A 27,578-nucleotide genomic window follows, 5' to 3' on the forward strand; every position below is an offset into this window, starting at 1 on the left:
TGATATGTCTTGGTCCTTGAGAAGCATGACTCATGTTTTTAGCCCCTTGTCCTTAAACCATAAGTGGTTTCAAATTCAATGACAAAATTGTGGTATACTTAATTTTCATCTTCAAAAATTAGGAGGTGTCTTTTACTACTATTTGACGCAACTCACAAGTTTACAGCACAGGGTAGTGATAGATATTTTTCCCCTAATTAATTACGCCTTTCAAAACAGTGTATCTTTCGCCTCTTCTGCCTGAGAGGGAGGATGAGATTCTGAATGGATGCTATAACAGCGCTTGGACTCAAATGGCAGTTGCCGTAGCAACGTGGGGCGGGCGCACAGAGTGAGGGACGTATAAAACGGCTGACAGTCCCTGACTGAGACACAGAAACTCTGAAGCCATCTAGAGAACTGAGACAGTGCTGAGCCACACATACACTCACGCTCCAGCACCTGTAAGACTTCTTCTAGAGAAGAGGCGCTCCACAATGCTGAGGCCCAAGGACCTGTGCCAGGGCTCTGGCACCAAAACCTTCTTGGAGGCTATGAATAGTGGCAAGGTGCACTTGGCCCGCTTTGTTCTTGATGCACTGGACTGCCGTATCATCAACTCAAAGAACGAGAGCAGCCGCACACCACTTATGTGTGCGGTGTGCCTGCAGGAGCCCAACACCAGGTCCAAGTTCACACAGCTGCTCTTGGAGAAAGGTGCCGATGTGAACAGCCGGGACGAGAACGGGCGCACTGCACTCAGTTTGGCCTGTGAGCTCGGCCACCTGGATGCAGTCAAGCTCCTGGTGCAGTTCAATGCCAACCCTGAGCTCACAGACACCTGGGGCAATAATGCCCTGACGTACGCTGCCTACGGGGGACACAGCCTGGTGCTGGATTTTCTCATTCGGGCTTTCAAGAGGCTAGGATTGAAGCTGGACCACACTAATCACGCAGGCCACACTCCCATTCAAGTAGCTGAATATTTGGGACATGGCCCTTGTGTTCAGGTTCTCATCACTGCAGGAAGGAAGGGGGTAAGCAGCGCTGAACAAACTCACGAAATCCAAGCCGGATGCAAAGAAGCTGTTCTATGGCCTAATCGAATCCCACAGCAAATTCTAGAAAAATTCTCGAAACAGGTTCACGGCAAGAACGAGGAGGCATTGCCGTCTTTATTTCAGAAACAGATGTGGATCGGTGACAGCAAAGACCCAAAGAGACAATTCAGTCAGCAACCTTCTCCTGAAACAACCAACTCAAATGGCTACCAAAGTTTAACCAGGTTTCCAGAGAGGCGCTTTACTGAGAAGGAGCAACAAGTCATGTTCAGCTCCAAACAGTTTCAAAACTCTAGAGAAGCTGGATTTGGGAGAAAAAACAACTTGGTGTCGGAGCGCTGCAAGAAAATGGACCAACGTGAGATAGGTGAAAATCCTCCCCAGTGGGGAAAAGCAAAGTCATTCAACCTGGAACTACAAACGGGACGAAAACAGTCGTACCAGGGCGAGGCGCGTGACGTCACACAGCGTGTCAGCCAATCAAAAAGAGCTTCTCTTCAAGACGAGAGACCTCTCATCCCGAAATTTTACTGCCATGGCAACACTTCCGCGAGGAAAAGCGACGCGTGTTTACAACCGAATGGAGTGTTTCGGGTTAGTGCTGAACAGAGGAATAGCAACAGCGTTGAAAAGAAGAAAAGCTCGATCAAACGCGGCAGCATTGTCAAGAACGACAGACCAAACAAACTTCTCGTAATTAGGGACGAGTTGCAACGGGAAAGGATCAGAATCCGTCCTCCGGGGTTCAGCGGGATCGGGACCAGGTTACTGCGGCGCTTCACGGCTCCTGAGTTTATGGGGCTGGGTAGAGATGGTCAGTCCGGCGCGACGGTAAACAAAGGCAAGATTGCTCGATCAGAGACATTTCCGCTTTCACACACTCATAAACTGGTCAATAGTCACCCCAGCGTTGACAGCATAAGCGGTGTCCGGTGCGAATTTGAAGGCAGTCCTCCAATCAGTCGAGCTTAATCCATATTTATTATTATCATTATTGTTACGATTTCTGGAGTCGGGAATCGATAGAGTCGAATCCTCACAATCATCTTCCCAGGAACTAAACTGCAGATATTGTGAAATAAATGAGTGCAATACTAATTAATTGAATTTTTCAAGCAATGTTTTTTCATCTTCTTTTCTTTTCACGTCTTTGAATGAACTTTGAATGCCGAATTAATTTCATTGTGTCGACTTGACTCCTAAGATTCGGAGTCGATTCCCAGTCTTAGATTTACTTCACCAAAGTCGTTAGTGCTATTTTAAGTGCCGAATTTTGGAAATGATTGGAGAATGATTGGAGAATAACAACTTAATTGTTTGTTGCTAGTTTTCTTGTTGCTAGCAAATTTGGATCAACACCAGTTTCATTTCTCTCAGAACTATTACAAATTTCATGCTGAAACCTTTCTTATAGAGAAGCTACTATACTATACATAAACAGATATTTACAATTCTATTATAAAGCAAGTAAATATGCTACATAAATGTGTTGTCTACGATTATGTTCATGAGTCATTTGCACTTTTCAGGGTTTCAGGTTTTTGTAAAAAAAAAAAAATATTCTGACTGCTCTTCATAATTAGTATGTTTAATATATTCCTCTATGTTTTATCTAACATTCATCCACAAGCTTTAGGCAGTTAAAAACATGTACAAAATCTGTTGACACTGACATCTCAGATCCTACAGGTCTGTGTTTAGTGTGTTTATACTATACAATTATGAAATATATTCAGTTTGTGTATAGATAAGAGAATTAATATATATATATATATATATATATATATATATATATATATATATATATATATATATATATATATATATAATAATAAACTCATCCTGATTTGAGCATCATAGCTGTGGTCTGGGGTCATTTTACTATGTACAGTATATTGTGAATGTCAATTATTTATATTCTTTAAATAAAGTTGAAGAAAATATAACTGAAAATGTGTGTGTGTGTCTGTGTGGGTGTGTGAAAATACACCATCCCTGAATATTCAGTATGCATCTTTTATTTGTTTAGAAAAAAAATTAAATTAGGTTTCATTTCTCTCATAATGAACAACTGACATGTAAATAAAATCACAATGAAATATAGAGATTATGTACAGAATGTACACAGCTGGTGAGAAACCATTCAGCATTTACCATCCAGTGTGCTTTGCATCTACAAACATAACCACAGTCTTCCAAAATCCTTAGTAGCACACATACCTGTACATTCACCCACTCCCACTGAAAAATCCATGAACTGTTAAGAAAATAAGTCACAGTAGAACAGGTTGGATGTGAAAATGCCAACATGAACATCACATCCTAAGTGTAAACATACACTCTCTCACTCACTCACACACACTGTAAACAAACACACCAAAACCAGATGACTTATTTCATATGTACCCTCTTTCACTCAGTAATAATGATCAGAATGCAAATACAGTATTGACGTGATTGTATGTACACCTTATTTCTATTTCACTTAGTCTTTTAAAAAAAACAACCTGTAGAGGTCAGGAGCGATATTTACAGTGTTTCCAAATGATTTTAATCCATTTTAACAGTTTCAATGAAACAAATGTAATAAATAGAGAAATCAGTAGGATATACAGTTGATTCCAATGGCTCATTAAAAACAGTCGCCCACACAGAAGCTGAACGATAGTCAACGACAACGTTCTAAGCTCTGTTTAAAGTCATTTCTAGCTTATTGGCCTACAAATGCCACTGGCATGCAAATCCTGGACAAGGTGCAGTAGCCTCCATTTGCTAAGAATACTGGCAAAATACTGACCTAATCTGGCCATCAAGCATCATGATAACATGAAACATTCTCTGCTTAAACGTGAGTAACTCTCTTGAGTAACACATGTTAAAAGCATAAACACAGTCTTAGTGTTTCGGCTGCCAATTAAGCACCGTTTGTCCCATGTGTAAGGTCCTCAGGACAAAGAAATGTTGTCTTTGACCTATGGTGCTGTTGGTTAACACTCCATCTATATTAGCTATGGTCATCCTGCTTGCATAAGGATAACAAGTGCTCTTTTGTGTGAGTCGACTGAAGCTGTATTGTGTATCACTGTTCAATCGGCTCACTTGTTCAATAGGACAGGAACTTCTTTCCACTCAGGACGTTCATACTGTATATGGGACGTCCAGACCTGTAGCCCTGCGAGCCTCTAGCTAAGAGCCTATAATGGATTGTAGTTTAGAGCAGAAAGACAGGAAGTATAAGGAACTCAGCAGCGAGACATGCGCTTGCGGTACTGCTCGACGAGGGGCACGAGGCACTGTGAAGAGCTGCTCTGCAGGAGGAACGGGTGCTCAAGGAGGTCCGTGGCGCTAGCACGCTCCACAGGGTCTCGGGTCAGCATACGGTCCAAGAAGTCTTTTAACATTGGAGACACCTGTGAAGGGAAGCATCAAGATCAGGATGAGTACACGCTAACAATACAGGCTGTTAAAAATGGTCGGAAAGCTGAGTTGTTTGTACTGTACCTGCTGAATGTTTCTTATGGTAGGCGGGGGCTCATCTCTCAGCCTTTTCATGGCCACCACTGGGGTTTCGCTGAAGTAAGGAGGCTCTCCGTCCACCATCTCCACCACCATTATGCCCATAGACCACACATCCACCTGGGATCATTTAAAACATGTTATACTATCAATGTATAGGTTTTACTGAGAAATTGTTTTAAACAGTTTCAATTTTATATATATATATATATATATATATATATATATATATATATATATATATATATATATATATATATATAGTAAGAATAGTTTTTTATGCATGTGGGAGACTAAAAGATCTAATAAACAAGAAAATTTATAGATTTCTACATACTGCACAGGGTAAACCTGGAGCCTATGCCAGGACAATTGGGAGACACCCTAGCCAGGATGTCAACCCATCCCAGGGTACAATCACACATCTGTTTACAATGCATATCTTTGGACTGTCGAAGAAAACGGATTTAATCCCCGAAGCACAAGGAGAGCACAGGGTGGAGGTGGGGACTGAACCCACAACACTGGAAGTATGAGGCAAATGTGCTAACCACTAACACCCTATTTTTTATATATATATATAATTTCACTGCATGTTGTACCTTGTATGATTATGTATGTGACCTTTAAAATTTGGTGTGTGACATTTACCTGTGACTATTGGCGTTTATTTGTTCAGGAAAATAAGAAAAAATAAGTAATAAATAGTGAAATAGAAATATGTTAAGGTTATATTCATTTAACTGCTGTACGGTGATATGTATTCATGTGGCATTGTTTACCTCAGTGCCATATGGTGACTTTGAGATAACTTCTGGGGCCATCCAATATGGTGTCCCTACCAGTGATTTCCTTTTAGGAATATCTTTGCTGATCTGAGCACAAAAGCCAAAGTCTGACAGTTTAATCTGAAATGAAAAAAACAACATTGTGGTTGATGCCAGCGACATGGTAAAATCCTTTTATGATAGACAGATACTTTATTCATGCCAGTGGGAAATTCACAATTAATCCATAACGAGGTCCATCATCTGGCTAAATTAAGCATTCATAGCATATAGCAAAATGTGAAGAAAGAGATACGGGGAAAGAAGAGGACTACAAGTTGGATGTTACCCTCCCATCCAAGGACAGCAGGATGGAGTCACTTTTAATGTCGCGGTGAATGACGCCTTGCGAGTGGAGATAAGCCAGTGCCTGCAGGACAGCCTCACACACAGTAGCAATCTGCTCCTCACTCAACCTGTACAAGTGCACAGCAAGCCATAGTCCAAACTTATCCAAGGATCCCATGTCTTACTCAGTCAGATAAACAATAAGACCAAATGATGAACTCTTAGTACTAGATTAACAGGCAGACTATTTATGCTCATCTATTCACATTAATATTCACATTCACACAGTATATTCACTCACATTTAAACCTGACTATAAAGCTTTCTATAATTACAGTACAGCACCTGAATGACACTTAACACAGACAGATCTGCATCTCAAGACCTTTTTATTTTATATTTCTCGCTCTATGCGTGTCTATGAGTGTTACTTAGACATGAATAGGTGATGAGGTGATATACTGTACAGCAGTTTGGAGAAAAACATGTGGCTCATGCACTAATGGGACATTTATATTAGAAAAAAACAATTCCCTGTCATTACATCACTGACCAATAGAATTATGCAGATAAACTATAGATCCTATGGGTGTATGATGGAGATTTAGTGTGTTTTAGCTTGAGGTACACAGTCTGATTGAAAGCTGAGTTGACAGTCTACTGCCTCCCTGTGGTACAAATAACCTGCTACAACACGAGAACCTGACTGCAGAATGCTGGGGCATCTTCAGCAAAACCCTGCAACACAATATCACAAACAAAGCACTGCACCAAACCAGGAGTTTTACCGTCATATAGTCAAAGCACCAATTCTTACACTCTTCTAAGATTGTTACTGAAGTAAAAAAAAAAAATAAAAAATTATATATATATTAATAGCTTGTTTATTATTGAGTTCTACATTATTATTGAGTTAATTAGATAATTATTGAGCATATTAATAAATGATTACAGTGGAACTTTAAATTGGAATCTAATATTTTCTGTATTTGTGAAAATAATAATCATTCATTCTTACATTCATTCATTCATTCATTTTCTTCCGCTTATCCGAACTACTCAGGTCACAGGGAGCCTGTGCCTATCTCAGGCGTCATCGGGCATCAAGGCAGGATACACCCTGGACGGAGTGCCAACCCATCGCAGGGCACACACACACTCTCATTCACTCATGCAATCACACACTAAGGACAATTTTCCAGAGATGCCAATCAACCTACAGTACCATGCATGTCTTTGGACTGGTGGAGGAAACCGGAGTACCCAGAGGAAACCCCCGAGGCACGGGGAGAACATGCAAACTCCACAAACACAAGGGAATCAAACCCCAAACCCTGGAGGTGTGAGGCAAATGTGCTAACCACTAAGCCACCGTGCCCCCCCCAAAATAATAATAATAATAATAATAATAATAATAATAATAATAAAGTGGTAGGCTGTTTATTTATTTGTTTGTTTGACTAATATTATGTTGCAGTGCTAGAACTCACAACCTACTGTGTTCAAAACTATTATTATTGTATTTTTATAGTTCTTATAGTTATTAGCCGGTTGATTGGTCATTATAATTGAATGGGTTTAATCCAGTCTTAAAAACAAGTAACTATTACAACATTTACATTTACGGCATTTGGCAGATGCCCTAATCCAGAGCAACTTACATTTTAATGCAACTCAGTATTTAAGGGCCCAGCAGTGACAGCTTGGTTGACCAGGGATTCAGATTCAAAGAGAGAGAGAGAGAGAGAGAGAGAGAGAGAGAGAGAGAGAGAGAGAGAGAGAGAGAGAGAGAGAGAGAGAGAGAGAGAGAGAGAGAGAGAGAGAGAGAGAGAGAGAGAGAGAGAGAGAGAGAGATCTGCTCTTTCAGACACTTTAATGACTTACCTGGTTTCAGACACTATGTTAGTGAGAGCTCCACCCTGGAGATACTCCATAATAACCCAGAGCTCTTCCTCCACCAGTGCACTCTTAAACATCTCCACCACATTCCTGTGCTGGTAGTCCCGCATGATCACTACCTACGTGTGCAAAAAATGAATGTGAAGATTAATTCTATCTCAAGCTGCACATAGTACATTTATTAATTATGTAATAGTTATGAATGTGTGTGTTATAACAAAATAAATAAAATAGATTTTTATTCAGAAATACAGACAAAACGGTGCAAGATTGTGAAACGACCTAAAATTAAGTTCTTTACCGAAGACAGAGACAGTTGAATTTAATATACTTAACTTATTGTAATAACGTATTGTTATTATTATTATTGCAAGCTGTGTTTCAGGGATATTCTTATTCATTCATATGCAGGAAATAATGTTTTCTTCCTATTTACATCAAATCAAATGCTCTGTCCAATGAGTATTGTATGTACCACCCTTATAAACAAACTGCATGAGAAATTCTGTACAGCTGTCTTTAAATATGCTGTTTCTACGCTGCATCACTGGAGTTTATTTTGATTGCAAGATGTTTGGCATCTCAAACATAATTTCCTGTATTGTCAAGCCATTTTGACACTCTTCCTGACTTCCAATTTTAAAAATATACATAATCATACCACAGGTCTTGAACCAGTTTAATGGGTACTTAAGCCACTGTGCAACCATTCTACCAAAATGACAAATTTTAGGAAGAATATCTAACCTCGTTGAACAGCAGCTCCCTTCTTTGCTGCCTCCTCAGGTCCATCATCTTCACTGCCACCAGACGGCCACTGTGCTTTTCTCTTGCAATGCACACCACCCCAGTGGAACCTTCGCCAATCTTGACAAAGTTCTCTAGGTAGGAGCGTGGGTCACCCTTGTCGACTACCATCTGCAGAGCTGCCTTGAACTGCTCGTGGGTGACTTTGGGTGGGTCAGGCGGAGGACGGGGGGAAGGGTGCTGCTGTGGTCTGAAGGCTGGAGAACAAGTTCCAGCTGGACTGGTGGCCAGAGAGCCAGTGGGTGAAGGCCGGGGTTGGGATGGACTGTCCTGTCTGGGGTAGAGTCCTGGATTGGGGCATCCAGAGTGCCTCAGGAAGGGATCAGGGCCTGAGGGCCGGAAACTGATGTTGGGAGAGAGTCCGATTGTGTAGCTGGAGGATGAGCGCACGGTCCTGTGAGGCCTTGTGGTGTTCACCAGGGGACTGCTAGCTCCACTGTGGAAGAAGCCTCCCTGAGGTCTCAGGAGAGTATCTGCCTGTAACTTTGGGAATAACAAAAAGATACATATTGGCTGATGTCCCAGGGCCAAAGTGCACTAATGCTAATTAAAACCTGACATCCTTTCATTAGTTGCCATCCCCTGCTACTGCAGAACTGCCATCATCTCATTCATGCCATCCTACGTTTTCTGTTAAGTGTGTGCCGCTCTTAGAACATTTACTCCCAGGAGCATGAGCACTTCCAAAAATAGCATCCCACTACGCCAGGAAGATTGCAGCTGTAAGTGCTTTACATCACTTTTTTTTATCACCTTGAGAAATCATCAAAATTCATTGAACAAGCTTCACATATTGGGAAGTGTGCCAGCGTCCTTAATCTTCAGAGACACCAGCAAAACACTGCAGGCAGAAATAAAAGTCTAAGACATAAAATAATCTAAAACATGGATTACAATCACACTGTGGCTCTGAATGATAAAATTCTTTAAGGGCATGCATATATAATTGCTTTCATATTAGAAGCATTAAGCAGTTATGCATGAAATTAGCAATAACATACCTTATACTTATACTTCTAATATTATACTACTCATATTATTACTACTAGTCAGTTCAAGTTCAGTACAGTACAGTACAGTACAGTTCAGATGTCATGCACAAGCTAACATCTACGCAGCGATCTGGGTCATTAGAATACTATGTATTTGAACTAATCAGTACAGGAGGTTAGATCTCTGGAAGCAAGTCTAGGAAGGGAGTCTAGAGCACATCCAAAAGCATACATCATGTGGCAGCAGCACAATGCATACTGTACAGTATATATATCAACTTCAGAATGCGGACGAATACTGCAAGAAAGGCATTGGTGGTGTTGCCAGAAGGGCTGGTTGAGTATTTCAAAAAAGGCTTGGATTATCACACATTGTCTCCTACAGTGGCATATTCATTGGTGCAAAAACCGAAATATATTAAATGACTGACAGATCTGTGTGCTGAAACAAGAAAAATGGACAGATCATTTAAAGCTTACTAGAAGTACATAGTACCTCATAAAATCACTTTTTTACAACCGTGGTAAGCAGAAAAGCTTCTCAGCATAGACAAAACATCAACCTCCGGTGGTTGAGCTTCAATAGTAGAAGACCACCTCAGGTTCCTCTCCTGTGAGACAAAAACAAGCCTCTGAGCCAGTCATGAGCAGAGACTCACCCGAACAGGACAAATCAAGAGTAGGAATAAAATCACCTGGTCGTTTTCCAGTCTTCAGTTTCTTCAGAATTCTGCAGATTTATTTTCCAGTGTCCTGTTCTTAGGTAAAAGGAGTGGATCCTGGTGTGATCTTCAGGGTTCTCAGAGTTTACTGTGCATGCTGAAATGATATTCTGCTCACCAAGATTGTACTGGTGATTATTTAAATTAATATAGATTGCCTGTCAGCTCAGACCAGTCTGATCATGTCTCTGACATTTTGATCTTTAATGTGAACAATATCTTTACCTGTATCTGCATGATCATGTGCAATGTGTTGCTGCCACATGATGGGCTGATTTGATAACTACATGAACTGAATGAGTAAATGTATTTTATAATCTTTTTACATGCCAAAAAAAAATATTGTTTAATTAAAAATAATGGAAAAATAAACATTCAATTCTATGAAAAAAGTTAGGTATATATTCTATGTATATAATATATATTATAAATAATAAGAATATGTGCAATTAAAATTTTCTGTCTACATCTTAACTTAAACAGACAAGTGGCAGATTTTCCCCATTGGTTATTTACTGTATATATTCCAACATTCATTTTGGGGCACAACCCAGTAATCACACCATAATTTATTTATACTTTCTGTGGCCTCAGTTAATAATCTCATTCCCTTGCATTACTAAATTGTGACCTTGACTTAATTATCTTGTTTCAACAAGTTAATCATCTTGATCCCATACTATAGAAAGTTGTGGCTGCACATTATACTCATTAGTCAGCATTTCAATACAGGACACTGACTAATGTAGATGAGATGGGTGTTAGGTTGTAAATACAACACTATACTATATATATGCATTTAATTAGTTTTTTTCTCATCTAATACTTATCACAAGGCTCTTAGTACAATTTCAAACAATTTTGCACTAAATCTTTGAATAAACCTATGTAAATGTATTGTTTTACAGAAAAAGACAATAGTATCAATTTCCAGTATAAAGAAATCTAACAAAACTAAACTTTAGTGGAAGTAACAAGAACAAAGAGACTTAAAACCTGTCACTAGAATCTCTCATGAGAGATTCATAAACTTTGTGTTTATTTATCTAGTTATAAGCATTACATTTGGTTGTAGCGTGAGTGTTACTATCATGCTAGCTACTAGCTAACATTCTAAGAGATTAGGAATAAAGCTGTTAGTTAGTTGATAGCCATACCTAATGTTTTACCACGTTTATAAGTTATACAAAGCTACTATCTGTAAATAAACTCAGTGTGGGATTTGTACACCTTTCTTTTTCTTTCATCACCCTTTCTTGTCCTGTTATTTTTAACACATTTAATAGTTGAGTGAAGATTTTGAAGGTATGCTTGAACATATTTTGCATATATATATAGTCAGCTACCCTGTATACTGTACCATGCCATTTTATGACTTCATTTAATTCATTTTAAGGTATTTGAAGGTGAAATTAACAAAGGAATAAATAATATGGTAAACAAAGCAATAGGAAATATATTAAATTTTATAAGGATCGTTGCTAGCTGTGTGTATTTTGTTTGGCCATGAAGGGCCTTATATGTGATACAGATTTGTTTATGATTTTTATATGATATTATTTACATACCCAGTGGCCTCAGATGAACCCTTTTACAAAGGCTCTGTCATTAGCAGTTACTAATAGTTTATATCAATTCTATAAACATGATTATGATTTTGTGTGCTTTGTGAAAACAAATCTTTGATACGTCTCTGATAATAGATTGTTCTTGATGCAGTGTAAAAATGGAAGCGATTTGCAGGTCGGAATAAAGTGCGAAAGACACTCAGTGCCGCAGCATCACTTTCAAGCTATATACAGCATTTCTATAGGCACTTGGATGTATGCAGTCTAGCAGCACATTCTGAGTAAAAATAAAAACCTAAATGCAGCATTATGGAAGGTGTGGTATCAGGTTACTTTGGGTTTTCTGCTCTCTTTTTATTATATGTATAACAGTCATGTGGCTGTGTTTATCCTTAGGCTATTGCTGACACATTTCTATACATTCCCTAACATCACATGTACACTCTAAAAGCTGATAACATATAGAGGCACAATGCTGGTGTAGCTTCCTGTCAATGCAATACTTAAGCTCTCAAGTTAATTTTAATACTTAAGCTCTCACAGTTAATTTCAGGATGCAGAGATACACAAGTGTAATGCAAAAGTTGTGCATCAGTCAGGTTTCCTTGTGCAATCCGTTATAATACTTTAACATTTGCTATTTTCGACTGTCCTCAAACCTCTAAGAATCAGGAAACAGAAGTACATAGGACTACACACAACTAGGGCAAAACTTCTGTATACAACAACTCAGTTCAACTCAATAGTCAAACACAGACAGACGCAAATGACTTCATAGTACTTGAAAAACACATAAATGCCTTTCGGATTTTTTTCTGAACTTTTTTCAGAGCTTAGTTCATTTTTAAAGAAGGCAATTGTTGTACCATGTACAGTGTATATACACCTTTGTTTACAGTACACACACTTGTTCTTGCAAATATTTTCAATTCATTTCAATTCACTTTATTTGTATAGCGAGTTTGACGATTGGCATTGTTTCGAAGCAGCTTTACAGAAGCATAGAAATTCTAAAGTTTGAAAAAATGAAAATGTAAAAGTGTAAGATGTCTTTATTTTTTGTTTTGTTTCCACCTCACTCTTTTTGCCCTATATTTAATTTATGTTTTTTGTGAGACTTTACTGTTTAAATTGCCAGAGTAAGAATTCCATTGTGTATTGAGATACAGTACAGTGTTTCCTGATGTGGTAACATTAGTCATATGCCATCATCAAGAGCTGGTTATGTGGCTAATTATACAGGTTCGTGTTTTAGTGTTGTCACTGCTCTTACACACTCACCTTTACCCATGAAAGGGGAGACACTAAAATTTAGAGGACACTGGGTACGGGAGTCAGGAACCTGTGGTGTACTTAATTGACATGCTGCCTCAAGACATAATTGTGCAAGTCTATTCATCACAACATTCATGCAAACAACTAAAGAGACAACAAATCAAACTTGCCTCCATCCTCGGAGACAGGTTGAAGTAGGACAGTCTTTATTGTGTATGTTTAAAAGTCTCAACTATTTACCATCAAAGTGACTTGAGAGCTGATCTGCTCAACTACAATTCAGTTAATTGCAAAACATTAAATATATAGACATGATATGTTGGCTGTTGGTGTTGTTTTTTTTTTTGTGTGTGCCTGCAGAATGAAACGAGCTTAAGATTTGTAAAGTTGTTTACCTTCAGGTCATAAGAAGAATACGGTCTCCCAGGACTGTTTTGCGGATGAACCAGCAGCCTGTCAGCAGTCCTTATATCTGGGTTAAACCCTCCGGTCTCTCCTGGTGCTTGGTGCATGGGAATAGTTGGACTATAAAAGCAGGTGATAGGCCTTGGGTTATGAGACATCAGTATAGGAAACTCCCTTCTCATCATCAGTCTTTCATTAGGGCTACCTATATCTCCACCCACATAAACTGGCCTGGGTGGCACAGGGATTGGTGGTGGTGGAGGCATGGGTAAGACCGGAGGCAGTGGAGGACGTCCATCCAGTGAGTTAACATTAACCTCGTAGGTAGATTTAGCTTTAGGTAGGATGCCATTGGGTTCCAGGGTGATGCTCTTCTTCATACCCATAAATGGGGTCCCACTCTCACTGTGGATATTTCTTATCTGGTCTCTCCAGTGGTTCTGGGAATCTGGTTCGAGATCAGTGCGCTCCAGGTCCTCATACTGGTAGCCATCACCTTCCATCACCTCTCCAAGACGACCCAGAGATTGAGCTCTCTTGCGGGTCGAAGGGCTGCTCTTGCGCAAGGAGTTGGAGCTGGTCACTGACAGGCGGCTCATATCCGACAGCATGGCTGAGATGTAGTCTCCATGGCCGACGATGGTCCCACGCACGATCGTCTGAGGGATGAAGCATGACATTATGATTAATGTGAGTAGAGTGCTGAGAATTCGATTGTGGCTTATGCTTGCTTAAACCAAGGTTATTTTAGGATACGGTGTGCAGATCTACCTACTTGGTTTCGAGTAATTTAATATAATTGTGCTTGAATGTGTCTTTCAGCAAACAAAAAGACTGTACGCTATGTTCCTTGCACCTATTGGTTTCTCGCAGATGTTTTTCTCTTAAAGCTGATGTTGACCTCGATATCAGAGCCAGTTTGCAGGGGTGTTTGGCCGCAAAGGACAATTTATGTCAGCTGCCATGTGCTTCACTCACTACCCTTGACGGGAGGAATAAATTTACCCTAAAGTAGCCATTACTCACTCATGCAGCAGCTCAGGAACACTTGGTTATCCTGTTAGAAGAAAGCTCAGTGCCCTGAGCTCACAACTTGCAGTGAATTAAGCTAGGGTAGAAGCCAAAAAAGTACAACCGTGTCATCATTCAGTTATTTAAGGTAGCACTGTGCACTAGCACTATGAGGCACAACATGATCTATACAGGGCATAGATTCATGTAATGTAATTTTTCTTATCCAATTATCTTATCCTATTAAATGATAAAGATGCGGATAAGGGAAAACTGCTATTTAGTTTCTTTCATGTTGTGTCATGGTGTGTGCAGTATTGCTGAAAATTCATTACACTATGGTAAAGGGGAAATCTGCCATGGTCATGCTCTAATGCTCTGTAGCTTTCTCTTTGCTTGGAACTGCAGTTTTTATCCCTGACTCTGATGCTAGTGCTACACAACATGGATCAGTATTAATTGCCAGCATGGGGTAATAAATCTTTGGGGTAATCCAAGGATTCCTGCCATTAAGTCAGTGTACATAGCAGGATTGCAAGCACAAAACCATAACAAATAAGAAGAGATAATGACTTTATGCTGCTCAGTACTTACAGTAGCTATAACCTGGAATTTAAGCAGAAATTTATCTAAAACAAGCTTAAAGAATCTATGCCAAATCTTAGTTTATAGGCACTTTTTGTTTTCTTCCAGTTCTGTTTGAATCCTGTGTTTTTCTCATGATAACTACCTTCTTTGGTTTTAATTCCACTGGTGTTATTCTGGATGGGTCCACCATGGGTTTGGGTCTTCGCAGGTTCTCTATAAGACTTTGCCATTGTGTTGGTAAACCCACAAAGATCCCGAGCTTGGTGTCGTAGGAGGTATGGACTCTGTGTTCAAAGTTCTTTGGTGCAGAAATTTCTGGCCTCTTCTTCTTCTTTTTACGGAACATTATCGGGTCCTAGTTTGCCGACCTGCCCAAAAAAGAGAGCTGTGTGTAAAAAATCAGAGAGAATCTACAAGAATTCATTTCTTCATGAATGTTTAATAGCTATAGGTGTATAATATATGGGATTTGGATTCCATAAAGACTTAATATGAATCCTTGCTAAAATATAGTAAGGTAAGTTTCAGTTATTGTCTGCCCTGAAACAGATAGGAGAATGTTTGAATGTGTTTTTAAGTAAACCTTCTTCGCAGATTTCCAGATCACTGGTTTGCCCTTGTAAATTGCACTGAAATTTGTAAAGGCTATGATTTAGGGCCTTGTGAAATTTGGAATTTAACCAATGAACTGCAGCAGGCCAAGAAGCAATTCACTATGAAAAATGGATGCCATGTCTCCTTTTTCTAAACAAATTCAATCCCCCAGTAATGCAGGCCTATTTATCTTGAAAAGGAAATGCCTCTGAATACCTCTGATAAAGTATTAGTATTTAATTTATGCTATCTGGATGTAATAATTTTATTTTGCCATTTTATTCCGTGTTTGAGTGGGCTGCTATTGGTTGGACGTGAGATACTGTCACGTTGGCGATAGGGTAGAAGTAACAGACCCCGAATGCAGGGCCTAAGACGGACTACGGTTTATTAGACAAAAACAAAACATTAAAAAAAAAATAACATAATTTGAATGAACATGATATAATCATCAACAAGAACGATTACATGACATAACTAAGACAAAAACAAGGTCGCTTAGAATATGGAAACAAAACAAACGCGGACCCCCCCCCCCCCCCCCCCCCAATGCAACGGCAGGACATAGTCTCAGTATCTGACATTTGTTCTACTATGTGAATTTAAAGGATAGCTGCTTGATTAAGATTTTCTAATTGCACCCACAATTTCAGTGATAGCTGGTCATGATATTTAACATGTGGACTAAAAGTCTATGAGCTAGCAATATCAAGCTCAACAACATGTGCTTAGTTTGTCTATTTGTCTACTCTAAAGGTATTTGGGAGGTGGAAAGGATGATAACGTTACAGCATGTTACATGTAGATTCATTCTCAATCCAATATCAACCCAAAGGGATACCACATCGGTTTAAGGCATTCACTCGGTTTAATGATCTGTCATTGATAGGCTGCATTAATGTATGGTTTGAGCCAGAAATAAATCAGACCCAGCATTCTTCCCTAAAATTCTTTGTATTTTTCTTCCTCTACTCATTAGTAGTGCTAATTTAACCCCTGTGGGGTGTTTGGGTCAATTTTTTAAAAATATTTTTGCAGAAAGTGTTTTGCATCTGTGGTAAATCATCTGCAATATTTTTTGGTTTCCTGTGCTTCTATGGCTGTTCATCACCTGTATTTCATAAATCAGTTCAAAATGATGAAAACATTAATAGAAGCATTTTTTTTCTTTTATGTTTATTGCCATCAAGGTATTTACTATAAGTATATTTTATTACACAAATTATAACTTTATCACAAAATAAATAACTTTTTGTGAATATTTTTACATTTCTGCAGTGCTATTGAAACCGCAGTTATGTCCTGTGTCCATTTAACCTGAACAGTACCAAAGGGCCCAAAAAGTAAAAATAACACAAGCATGTATTAACCGCAAACAATACGATATGGATGCTAAAAATAAAACGTTATATTGATGTCTGTATTTTTTCTTTTTATCTTTGAAAGAGTGCTAGCCCATTAATAGCAGGCTTTTCCGAAAAACATGGGCACAGAATACACAAAAAGTCCTCCTGCCTCAGGGTTTAGAGTGCATTAGTAGGATGAAAATGTTCAAGTAGTCAACCTTCCTACATCCTGAATGCCAAGTAGTGGACAGACTCGACTAAACCTGACTTTCTTTCTTTTTTGCAAAAACCAACCAATTCAATTCGATTCAATTTTATTTACATAACACTTTTAACAATGGACATTGTCTCAAAGCAGCTTTACAGAACATAAGAAATATAGTACACAAAGTTTTATATTATACAAAAGTTCAAGATTAATATTAGACATATTTAAATGTGTTTCTATTTATCCCCAATGAGAAGCATGAGGTGACTGTGACAAGGAAAAACTCCCATAGATAGAAGAGGAAGAAACCAGAAGGAACCAGACACAAAGGGGAACCGCATCCTCATTTGGATGACGCTGGAGGTTGTGATTATAATCTGTTATAAACAACAGAGGGCATTATTATGAATATTATTATAAACGTTATTATCCTTTCTATAGTCATATACAATCTGTGCTGGTGTGTAATGATGAGGAGGTTGTTGTCCTCTTAGACCACATGTAGTATCTCCTCTATAAATGTCAGAATCCTTTTACTGTAGAAAAGTACAGTACTACATTTATCTGTAGCTTTACTCTCATTTGACAATAGAGTGGAAAGTCTGGAGTCCTGGACTGCACTGTTCTAAACTTAAATTCAATATTTACATATACAGGGGATGGACAATGAAACTAAAACACTGTCCGATATATTGTTGAGGATTCACACCTATATACAGTAATGGTGGCCTGGTGGCAAATCTTCACTGATTTCGCATTCAATAATTACGAGTGTGAAGGTTGAGTTACTGTAGCAGAGCAACAGAACAGCTGTGCATATAATATTTCCATCCACACAAAATAATAGAAAACATACTGTAAGAGTTCAAAAAAGGACAAATTGTTGGTATATGTCTAAATACAGCATCTGTGACCAGGTCAGCAATTATTTCGTATTGAGAGCCACTCCGTCCTACCTTCCTTCCTTCCTTCCTTCCTTCCTTCCTTCCTTTCTTCACACTTCCTCCCTCCCTTTCTTCCTTCCTCCCTTCCTCCCTCCCTCCCTTCCTTCCTTCCTTCCTTCCTTTCTTTCTTTCTTTCTTTCTTTCTTTCTTTCTTTCTTTCTTTCTTTCTTTCTTTCTTTCTTTCTTTCTTTCTTTCTTTCTTGAGCTTTGTAAAGACTGGCCCTTTAGCTCTCTGTTTTTGGCTTTCTTTTATTTTTTGTACAAAACTTCTAACATCTCTGGCGCTAAAGCATTCAGCATTTAGTAAACTTGAAGAAGAGATTTTACTCCCAGGGTTTTACCGAGCAGCAAACTGCAAGCTGTAACAGGACTAAGCAAGTCTTTGATTTAAAAAGAGCATATTTGGCAGAACACTTCTGATTACATACTTAAAGAAAAGCTGTAGTGTTGAAAACTGAGTCAACTACATTACTTACTAATTCTTTCTGCTATATCTAGCCTGTGCAGGCAGAGAGCTATAGTGTGTAGTGCACAGTCAGCATTAATAACCCTAAAAGTTAATGATCAGGATGACAAAGTGGATGGACATGGATGTTCCTGCTGTCACTAATGAGTTAAAGATTGCATCTGAAAATGCTGCTTAGCTGTAAATGGAGGCTGCCTTTACATCATGGAATAAGGTTTCGCTAAATCTTACCATCATGAGATCTTTCGTACTGTCACGAGAAAACAGTTTCATACACACACACACACACGCACGCACGCACACACACACACACACACACACACACACACACACACACACACACACACACACACACACACACACACAATTCAGTCAGGGACATTCATAATGATTGCATAACCATATCACATTTCTCTGTATGCACATGATATGACAGAGAAAAAAAATTCATCTGACAGGGACTCAGCATGAGATTATTTACGTGAGTAAGAGAGGGGCTGAGATCCCAGTCATGCCTTTTTTGCCTACTCCCACTCATGAAAATGCTTTTTTTTCATGCCATGGATTTTTTTTTAGACATAGTTTTCACCTCAAGCTCTCTAAATTTATAATAAGTTAACATATTTTTAGCCCTATCAAATTCACTAAACATGAAATGTCCCTTTCCTGAACAGTACACAAGCATGTAGCAAATAATTTGGCTATTAAGAATAAAACTGTCATCTAATATTTTCAGATATGTAAGTGACCCAAAGAAATAAATTCGTCCACCACAACGCTATTGCATCCTCCAAATGATCCATGCTGCTCCCGGATTACATTCATTCCAGCTAACAACACAGTGACACATCGATGAACATTTTATGTACAACATGCTGTCAGATCAAATATTTATACTTAGGTTGTTCTACCTGTACAAACAGATCAATGTGTATTGACTGGAGGATGAAATCTAAGTTAGTTTGCTCTCTGGCTGCCAGATGATAACAGGCTCTAAACCAAATGACAACAAACAGGATCTGTGTTCTCCGAAAGCATTGCGGTGTCACTGTTACTGCTATTGATTTTTTTTAAAGCATGACCACCCATGATTTGTCCAAGCATGACCAGCTCATGCTTTGCGTGTCTCCTTCCATTCCTGTGTGAGCATAAAATGTGCAGCTTCACGATTTACAGCATGTAGCAGAATCTTGATGTACAGTATATAGGTCGAACTGTCATTTAAATAGTCTCAGGGAATTATTCAACTTTTCAAAATGATTTCCCAGATTACTCAGCCAGCATCAAGCACAGCACTTTCTCCCTCACAAGAATTCATAAATACTGTTTGTGTTGTGTTGGTCTTCACAATAACTAACCAAACAACCTAGTGTTATAATCTGATAGTGAATAGTGCTAAAATAGCCAACTAATGCAATTTTATTTACTCATAAGTTGTTATCCACACAGAGCTTTCAGATATTTGATTTGACTTAACACATAAAAAATATCTGCATTATTGTTGTTGTTTTTTTCATGCTGCATTAAACTCCACGCTGCCTTAAATCCAATCCACCAAGGTGTAAAGAATCAAATTAAAACAAGACTTTTACAGATTTCTAACTCTGTTTCTAATGTTTCAGCTAAACATTTCTTAATACTTAAAAAAATAGGTACTCAAAATAATTACTGGTGAAAAAGCCTATCAGGATTCTTAGGTGCCGTAACAGCAGGCAGAAAGAAGAATCTCTCTACTGAAAGGTACAAATGAGCTGAAATCAAATGTGCCAGTGGCTACTCAATCGGACCTCAGGCTCTGACACTATTGATGATAAGAGACTCCTATAAGGTCTGTAAAATGACCCAAATTAGCTATTCTCATTTGACTAGGAGACAGTTTATAGAGTACAAGAAACAGTCTGGAGTCCCGTGCTGCACTGTTTGAAATCTGTATGCACTGTATGATGGTCAGGGTTGTGCTGGATACAGACCCCATGCCAAAAACACTCAGAGAAGGTGAGAGAATTCACTGCAGGTCAACGTGCACACACATCCATACCTAGTGTAGCTGTTCCACCCACTGGAATGTTTATAGATAGACAGGAGGAAACCAGAAAACCCAGAGGATATCCATACAAAAAAGGAATAAACAAGATAACAACATAATCAGAATCATACCGTGGACCCTGGAGCTGTGAGATGACAATGATACATTAATATCTATAGCTTGCAGAGATCAAGCGGTGATGCAAAGAGAATGATGCAACATCTATAATATTTTGCAATCTTAAAAATAGTTCAAGAAAAACACACAAATCAACCCATGTGAGACAGAAGCCATTTCACAACAGCCCTTTAAGCCCAACTCCGGAAAGGTGTGAATATTTGTATTTTTCTTAGATGTGCAGTAACATTGCTACCTACACTGCGAGCAGGTGCAGTAACAGTAGTGGGAATAGCAGGAAACATGCCTCATCACTGACCAATTTTGGGCCTACCATCGATTAATTTATAAAAGGATTTTGTCAGATTGTGAGGTATGAGTGCGGGATTCCAGATTATCCTCTCTGTGTGATGGTCGAGGCAGAAATAAGCATCTGAATTCCACAGTGAGATTTGCTTGGTAGCGTCTATACAGTCAAGAGCTGGCTGCTGTGTGCTTCTCTGCAGAGGAGTGAGACAGCAGGAGGACGCCTTCATCATGTTCATTATTGTGACCGTTCTGCCCTTTGAGTAAAATGAGACTGCAGTGTTTGTGTATGTATGTGTATAAGAGCTCCCCTCATGGTCAAACACGTATTCATACACACAGACACACACAGTTTACATAATGACCTTGGTTTTAAACTATTTCTTTTCTCACCAGTCATGCACTGCACAATGCACTCTGCACACTGTACACGCTCCACTGGCCTGGAATGTTAACAGAAATGAAGCTACAGGATGTATATAATAAATCTTTAAAGCAGTTCTGCATTCTCAAGCTTATCCTGTGTATTATGCTAACTACCATCACTTTCACATTAGTATCTCATTAGCATGTTAGCAGAGCTTAGTAGAGCTTGACTTGTACTCTTTGACTTATTATGACTACACACTGTGTTCTGACTAAATATATCTAAAATATGTGGTATTATGTTGCTGATATATATATAGATTTTTCCTTACTGCATATATTTTTAACAGAACTATTATAGAAATGTATCTTGGAAAAAAAAAACTGTGTAGCAGTCCAACGTTTAACTATGCTAACTTTTTTTTAAATGTGGAAGACATCTTGTGGTAAAAAAAAAAAAAAACGAACCAAAAACATTATTTGGTTGTTTACCACAATGTTGTTGAGTTCTCAAATCTCATTGGGCAGAGCTGTTAAAGGTATTATTGATTTTTAAAAAAAGGTCAAAGATACTTCAAAAGCTGAATGTTAATATTCTAGTTCTAATGCACTTATTTTCTGAACTGAATAAAAAATGAAAAAAATAAACTTACAATTTATTCCAATTTATACAACTGAGCAATTGAGGGTTAAGGGTCTTGCTCAGGGGCCCAGCAATGGCAGCTTGGTGGACCTGGGATTCAAACTTATTCAAAACTCAGTAGTTCAACACCTTAATCAATAGGCTACCACATCCCAGCATAATAATAGAATGATGTCTTTAAATAGTGGAAGAATTTATATTCTCTGAGGTAAAACTCATCACTTTAAATAAACAATCTTAACTGTACTAAAGCATTCTGAGACAGTTAATTAGTCAGTTATAAGAGACAGGAGAAAAAGAAAACCAAAGATATGCCAGGTATACATGGTTGTTTTTATAACACATGGAATTCGATTGTTTCTTCACTAGTTTAAGGTCCTTACCTCTGTGCTGTTTTATTTAACACCATGGTACTAGAGAAGCGTTGTTTCTGTACTGTGGCAGCTGTAAATGACAATAAAAGCTTCTTGACTTAACTTGACTTATGTCATTTGAAAGAGGGATTTTTATGACTTTTTATTTTGTGTTAAACTAATGCGAGTACCCTAGAAATAGGTTAGGACCCTTTATTTACTAACACATACTGTATCTATAAGACATTGTTCTCGATATTTTACCTCATGAACAGAAAGGGGACCGAGAGACCTGCCTCTCTATTGTGATCAGATTATGTTGATATTGTTAAACCAATTTTGGGATATAAGCCCAAGATTAATGATTAGTACCCTTGCCTCACTCCTTCAGGGTAGAGGGTTTGACTTATACATTATGGCTATGCGTGTGTAGTTCACATGTTTGCATGTGTTTCAAGGATTTCTACCCCCAGTTCAGACACTGTAGGCTGATTGACATCACCTGAATCGTCTGTTGTGTGTGCATGTGTGTGTGTATGAGAGAGAGAGAGAGAGAGAGAGAGAGAGAGAGAGAGAGAGAGAGAGAGAGAGAGAGAGAGAGAGAGAGAGAGAGAGAGAGAGAGAGAGAGAGAGAGAGAGAGAGAGAGAGAGAGAGATTGTGCTCTGTGATGGGTTGGCACCCCATACAGGCTCTACCCTGTCTTGTGCCTTGTGTCTCATGGGATATACTCCAGGCTCCACAAGACAGGTTAAGTAGAAATGTGATGCCACAAACAAGCCTAGTTTTTAGATCTTCACAGCGAAACCCTTTTCTATGATTCAGACTTACATTTCTGACAAAATCTTCAATTCCATTTTATTTCTATGACACTTGAACATTCAAACATAAAACATAAAAATGAACATTGTCACAAAGCAGCTTTAAATAAATCTATCGATTTTTACATTCATTTATTCCTTATGAGCAATAAGTGACAATAATTCTAAGAAACCTTATGAGGAACCAGACTCCAGAAGATCCTCATCTAGGTCACACCAGATAGCGTGATTATAAATATATAATTTTATAACTGTATAGTATGGTATATAATATGGTCAAAATGTGCACTTATATAACCAGGAAATTCATTCTAATTTTAACATGAGGACTTGATAGATTTATATCCTGATAGACTTGATTATGTCCTGATTGTTTCATTGATTATGTATTTTGTTTGTCTCATCAGTGAAAAAAACACTGGAACATTAGAAGAATCAAACATTAGATATCTAAGGAACACAACTGATACTGATACAACTGCTGATTTATTAACTTCTGGGAAACTAAATGTTACTTGATATTGTTGCACAAGGGGAATATTAAAGGATGCTGGTAGCTGACTTTTAATAGTCCCTTTAATCAGGCTAAAATAGATGATCTAGATGAACCCAGTCAAGATACTGGGCATATTTAGCACCTGCAAATGATGGAATTGAATCTTTTCTAAATGTGACTTTTATTTGACTTCTAAACCAATGCAGAAAGGTGAAAACAAAGACAAGTAGACAGCTGATAAAGAAGTACCGACACCTTCATAGTTTGGATATTCGCCATTATTTCCATCTGGCCCTTAATCAATTCTCCACATATCATCACAAAAAAGACGTATAATCACACTGGCCAAGTAAAACACTCCATTTCAGTTCTCAATTTCAGCGTTCAATTAACTAATTTATTGATAGAACATCTACTAACATAGATTACTGATCAGACTGCTGACAAAATCCCAGCATCTACTACCGTAGGATGTTCCCGGCTAAATGACATGATCCGCCTCGCTACAGAAATCATTTTTTAACATCTGCTTCTTTAATGTCTACACTTATTAGCACTGAGAGAAGTAAAGGTTAATCATTTAATATAATAATCCTGCTCCTTAGGTTTAATGGGGAAACAGTGTGTGTTCACTGGTCAACGTGAATGCCGTATTTTACATTGAAACAGTTTTTGGTTTGCATAAGGTTTGATTAGTTAAATGTTATTTTAAGTTACTAAACATGTTATTCACTTAATACAGTACTTTGATTTATTCAGCAAGTACAGTGAAAGGAATATAGGTCAGGATTGTACAGTAAGTGCAGATTGGTCAGAGAGTTTAAAGGGTTAAGTTGAGTCCTGATCTAAAATGGATTTTCGAATGAAATCCTACTGACAGTGCAATATTTTCCAAAGCTGGGCTTAAGTGGGTGTACAGGGACTGCAAGAAGAAGGGCTCTTTTCTGCAGAAAAGCATAGAGAATAGTCCCTTTGACAGTCAGCTGTTCCTGCTAGACTTTGCAGAAACTGGATCAGGTCGTACTCTAAAGTGCGGACAGTCACGGTCCACTGATGCCACATTACCATGAAGCATGACCGCAGACACTCTAGGGGCCAGGAAGAGATCAGTTCTGACAAAAAAAACCTTAATGTGTATTGAAAGTTCATTTTGAGGGCATTCATGGCTAAGCCACATCTGTAGTCCTCAGCTCTCCTACTCATCCTTCACTGTCACTCTTATTTTTTTCTCTCCTCCTATTTCTCCTGGCTTTTCTCCTTCATGAAAGACAGGTTAGACAGTGATTGACCTAAGCCCAGGAATTATTGACAATTAATTAAGCCTTGTCACAATGTGAAGGCTGTGACAAAGAATTAAAGGGCTTTAGCAGTGTTCACACAAGGACCAGCTTCTTTGTAGTAAAAACTCTCTCGAATAGTCGTAAATCTCCAGCAGATTGAAGTCTGACAGTGTCATGCAGCCACGTAGAAGCAGAACAGCTCTAGACAAAACTCACATCATATTCTACCAATGCTACAACTCAGGAGATCCTTAGCAACAACTAATTCCAGAGTAATAATGAAAAAAATAATTCATAAGCATGCAGATAAGTGATGGTGCAGTGGTGAGAACATTAAGCTTGATGGCTCGCAGTTTAAATCTCAGCACCTCCAAGTTAGTTATAAGTTGCTTTAGATTTAATGCTAAACACTATATCATAGCAAATAAAGAATCCATGAATAAAAAGATTATTATTTTATTATAAGATTATTCTAACAAATACAGTATGTTCTTAGAATTATTTAGAATAGCTATAAATAATAAATATAAAACCATAAAGCCTGTTTCCAGACATATTTACTACTTTTATTAGCAAATCATTTAACTTTTTTCTAAAAATAAAACTCTTGAAATAAACATAATTATCTGCCGATTATTAACAAAATTAGACTTCTTCTATTTAAATGTAATCTAATGAAGTGAAGCAGTTGAAATTGCTTGTATTCCAGATTCTATATCTGTGTGTGTGTGTGTGTGTGTGTGTGTGTGTGTGTGTGTGTGTGTGTGTGTGTGTGTGTGTGTGTGTGTGTTTGCAGTGTAAAATCATCAGCAATATAAGATGAATATAAATGTAAAAAAATGGAAAAACACACAATACAGGGCACTTATAATTATTCTCACATTCTTTAAAAACAAACAAACAAACAAACAAACAAACAAACAAACAAACAAATAAATAAATAAATAAATAAATGAATACTACATTGCTATGATCTCTGGTTTGAACAATTTTTGGGCAGAAATGAAAAAAGTCAAGTAACGCTAGATGCATAGGATGGAATTACTCCACATCAGCATGTAAATGTATTTATGTTTAAAAAGAGCTGTTATGTGACCTAGAAATACATTAGAAAAGTGAAGACAATTAGAAAGCTGATAAAGGAGTACCAACTCTCCATTGTCCTTCACAGTTCATTTGGATTTACACGATTCTCTCCTCTCTGTGGAGACTGATTATCAGACCTGTCACATGAAACAGACCACACACTACTGTAGCATTTCCCCTGCTAAATATTCTAATAAAAAAAAAAATCATCTCTTGCTTTAAGTATGACTTTAAATCTTGCCTTGCTGTTTTGCTCAGGTTTATTCAAGCATGTGACAGACAGCTGATCTCACAGAAGGAAACTCAAATAAATGCTACTTTCACAAATAACCTTTCAGCACCTCTACTAAGCAAACAATTCTCCACACCTCCACGTCTGTTGTTTGATCAGACCAAACTTGAGCAAACACACGAGCAGGGAAGATGGAAGAGGACGCAAGGTGGCCTGCATTACTCTTTTTTTTTACTCACAACACAAGCGAAGTTGCAGTTTTACGGTATGTTTCTTCAGGAATACAAACCTGATCAACCTCATTTCAGAGCAGCCTGCAGATTTAAGACTGCATGAAGCATCTGGAACATTTTTAGGGATTGTGTGCAGTCTGATGAGATCCGTTCACCTAAACTCGCTGCCTGCGGCCAATGACAAACGCGGTACGACAGCAACAACTGGCCCAGTTCTCTCAGCTTTTCCCCTGCAGACCTCCATTTGCTGTTTTCCACACTGCACAGGGAAGATACGAGGACAATTCGTCTCAGAGTACAAATGCAGGAGCCTCACCGTGGGGTGGCTGCTATGAAGCACTACAGAATGGAGAGAAAGGATGTGAGAGAGATGAAGAAAGAGAACGGAGAGAAAGAGGGGGAGGTGGGATTGGGTGAGGGGAAGGTGAAAGCGCTTCCACAGCGTTGCAGTCCTTCAGTACTAATTTTTTTGTTTCCATTCCTCCTATCCCTACCTGGGTTTGTTGGTAATATTCTGACTATAAAATCCTGCACCTCTCTCATCTATGTGTTGCGTATAGACATGGCACTACTCCATTTCTTGTCAATATACCTCTGTGAGTTTTGCTTTCATCTCCATGAAAGCAGTGGAGCAAGCGGTAATAAAAAAGGGGGACCGTCTGGAGTGAATAAAAGACTGAGTAAAAAAAGCAGGTCTGCTTACCTTGTGATGAGGTGAGGAGCCTCTCCACCAGGAGGAGGATTTGTGAGCGCACAACTGTGTATACACACACACACTCACACACACACACACACACACACACACACACACACACACACACACACACCAAGGAGGGCCAGCTCTTAAGCAGCCTCGTACTGCAGGCTGCTGCTTGCCAGCGAACGCCTGATGCGTTTCTCCCTCCAGGCACAAACGGCCATCTCAGAGCCTCTTTGTTGGAGATGATATACTCCCTCCTCCATCAGCTCCTGCTCCAAGCACAGCATTGGGAGTGCAGTACTGAAGCCATGGCCACGGTGAGGAAAAGAATCACCGTCCACGACTGGAGGACTCATCCACCTTATAGAGATGGCTCCGTGCTTTCCTTCCTTTCTCTTTCCTCCTCACTTGTGTGCTCACCCCCT

General features: G+C 38.7%; 2 protein-coding genes across 4 annotated transcripts; one reads left to right on the top strand and one right to left on the bottom strand.

Moving 5' to 3' along the window:
* Positions 1-386: 386 nt before the first annotated feature.
* Positions 387-2,788, top strand: LOC113659409 (ankyrin repeat and KH domain-containing protein 1). The gene has a single exon (XM_027172164.2). The coding sequence runs from the start codon at positions 477-479 to the stop codon at positions 2,010-2,012; it is 1,536 nt and encodes a 511-aa protein (XP_027027965.1). The 5' UTR covers positions 387-476; the 3' UTR covers positions 2,013-2,788.
* A 268-nt stretch (positions 2,789-3,056) lies between these two features.
* LOC113659370 (serine/threonine-protein kinase PAK 6) lies at positions 3,057-27,578 on the bottom strand. 3 transcript variants are annotated; one of them, XM_047821074.1, is made up of 10 exons: positions 27,157-27,578; positions 26,510-26,792; positions 15,081-15,306; positions 13,330-13,998; positions 8,318-8,860; positions 7,556-7,689; positions 5,673-5,799; positions 5,339-5,464; positions 4,542-4,676; positions 3,057-4,450 (listed from the first exon to the last, which is right to left on the bottom strand). In XM_047821074.1, the coding sequence occupies exons 3-10, from the start codon at positions 15,282-15,284 to the stop codon at positions 4,283-4,285; spliced, it is 2,106 nt and encodes a 701-aa protein (XP_047677030.1). In that variant the 5' UTR covers positions 15,285-15,306; positions 26,510-26,792; positions 27,157-27,578; the 3' UTR covers positions 3,057-4,282. The 3 variants fall into 3 exon arrangements, with proteins under 3 accessions (XP_047677030.1, XP_027027890.2, XP_027027889.2); XM_027172089.2 differs by lacking the exon at positions 26,510-26,792 and having other exon boundaries at positions 15,081-15,323; XM_027172088.2 differs by lacking the exon at positions 26,510-26,792 and having other exon boundaries at positions 27,157-27,577.

Source organism: Tachysurus fulvidraco, chromosome 12, assembly GCF_022655615.1.
Source record: "Tachysurus fulvidraco isolate hzauxx_2018 chromosome 12, HZAU_PFXX_2.0, whole genome shotgun sequence".
Classification (NCBI taxonomy): domain Eukaryota; kingdom Metazoa; phylum Chordata; class Actinopteri; order Siluriformes; family Bagridae; genus Tachysurus; species Tachysurus fulvidraco.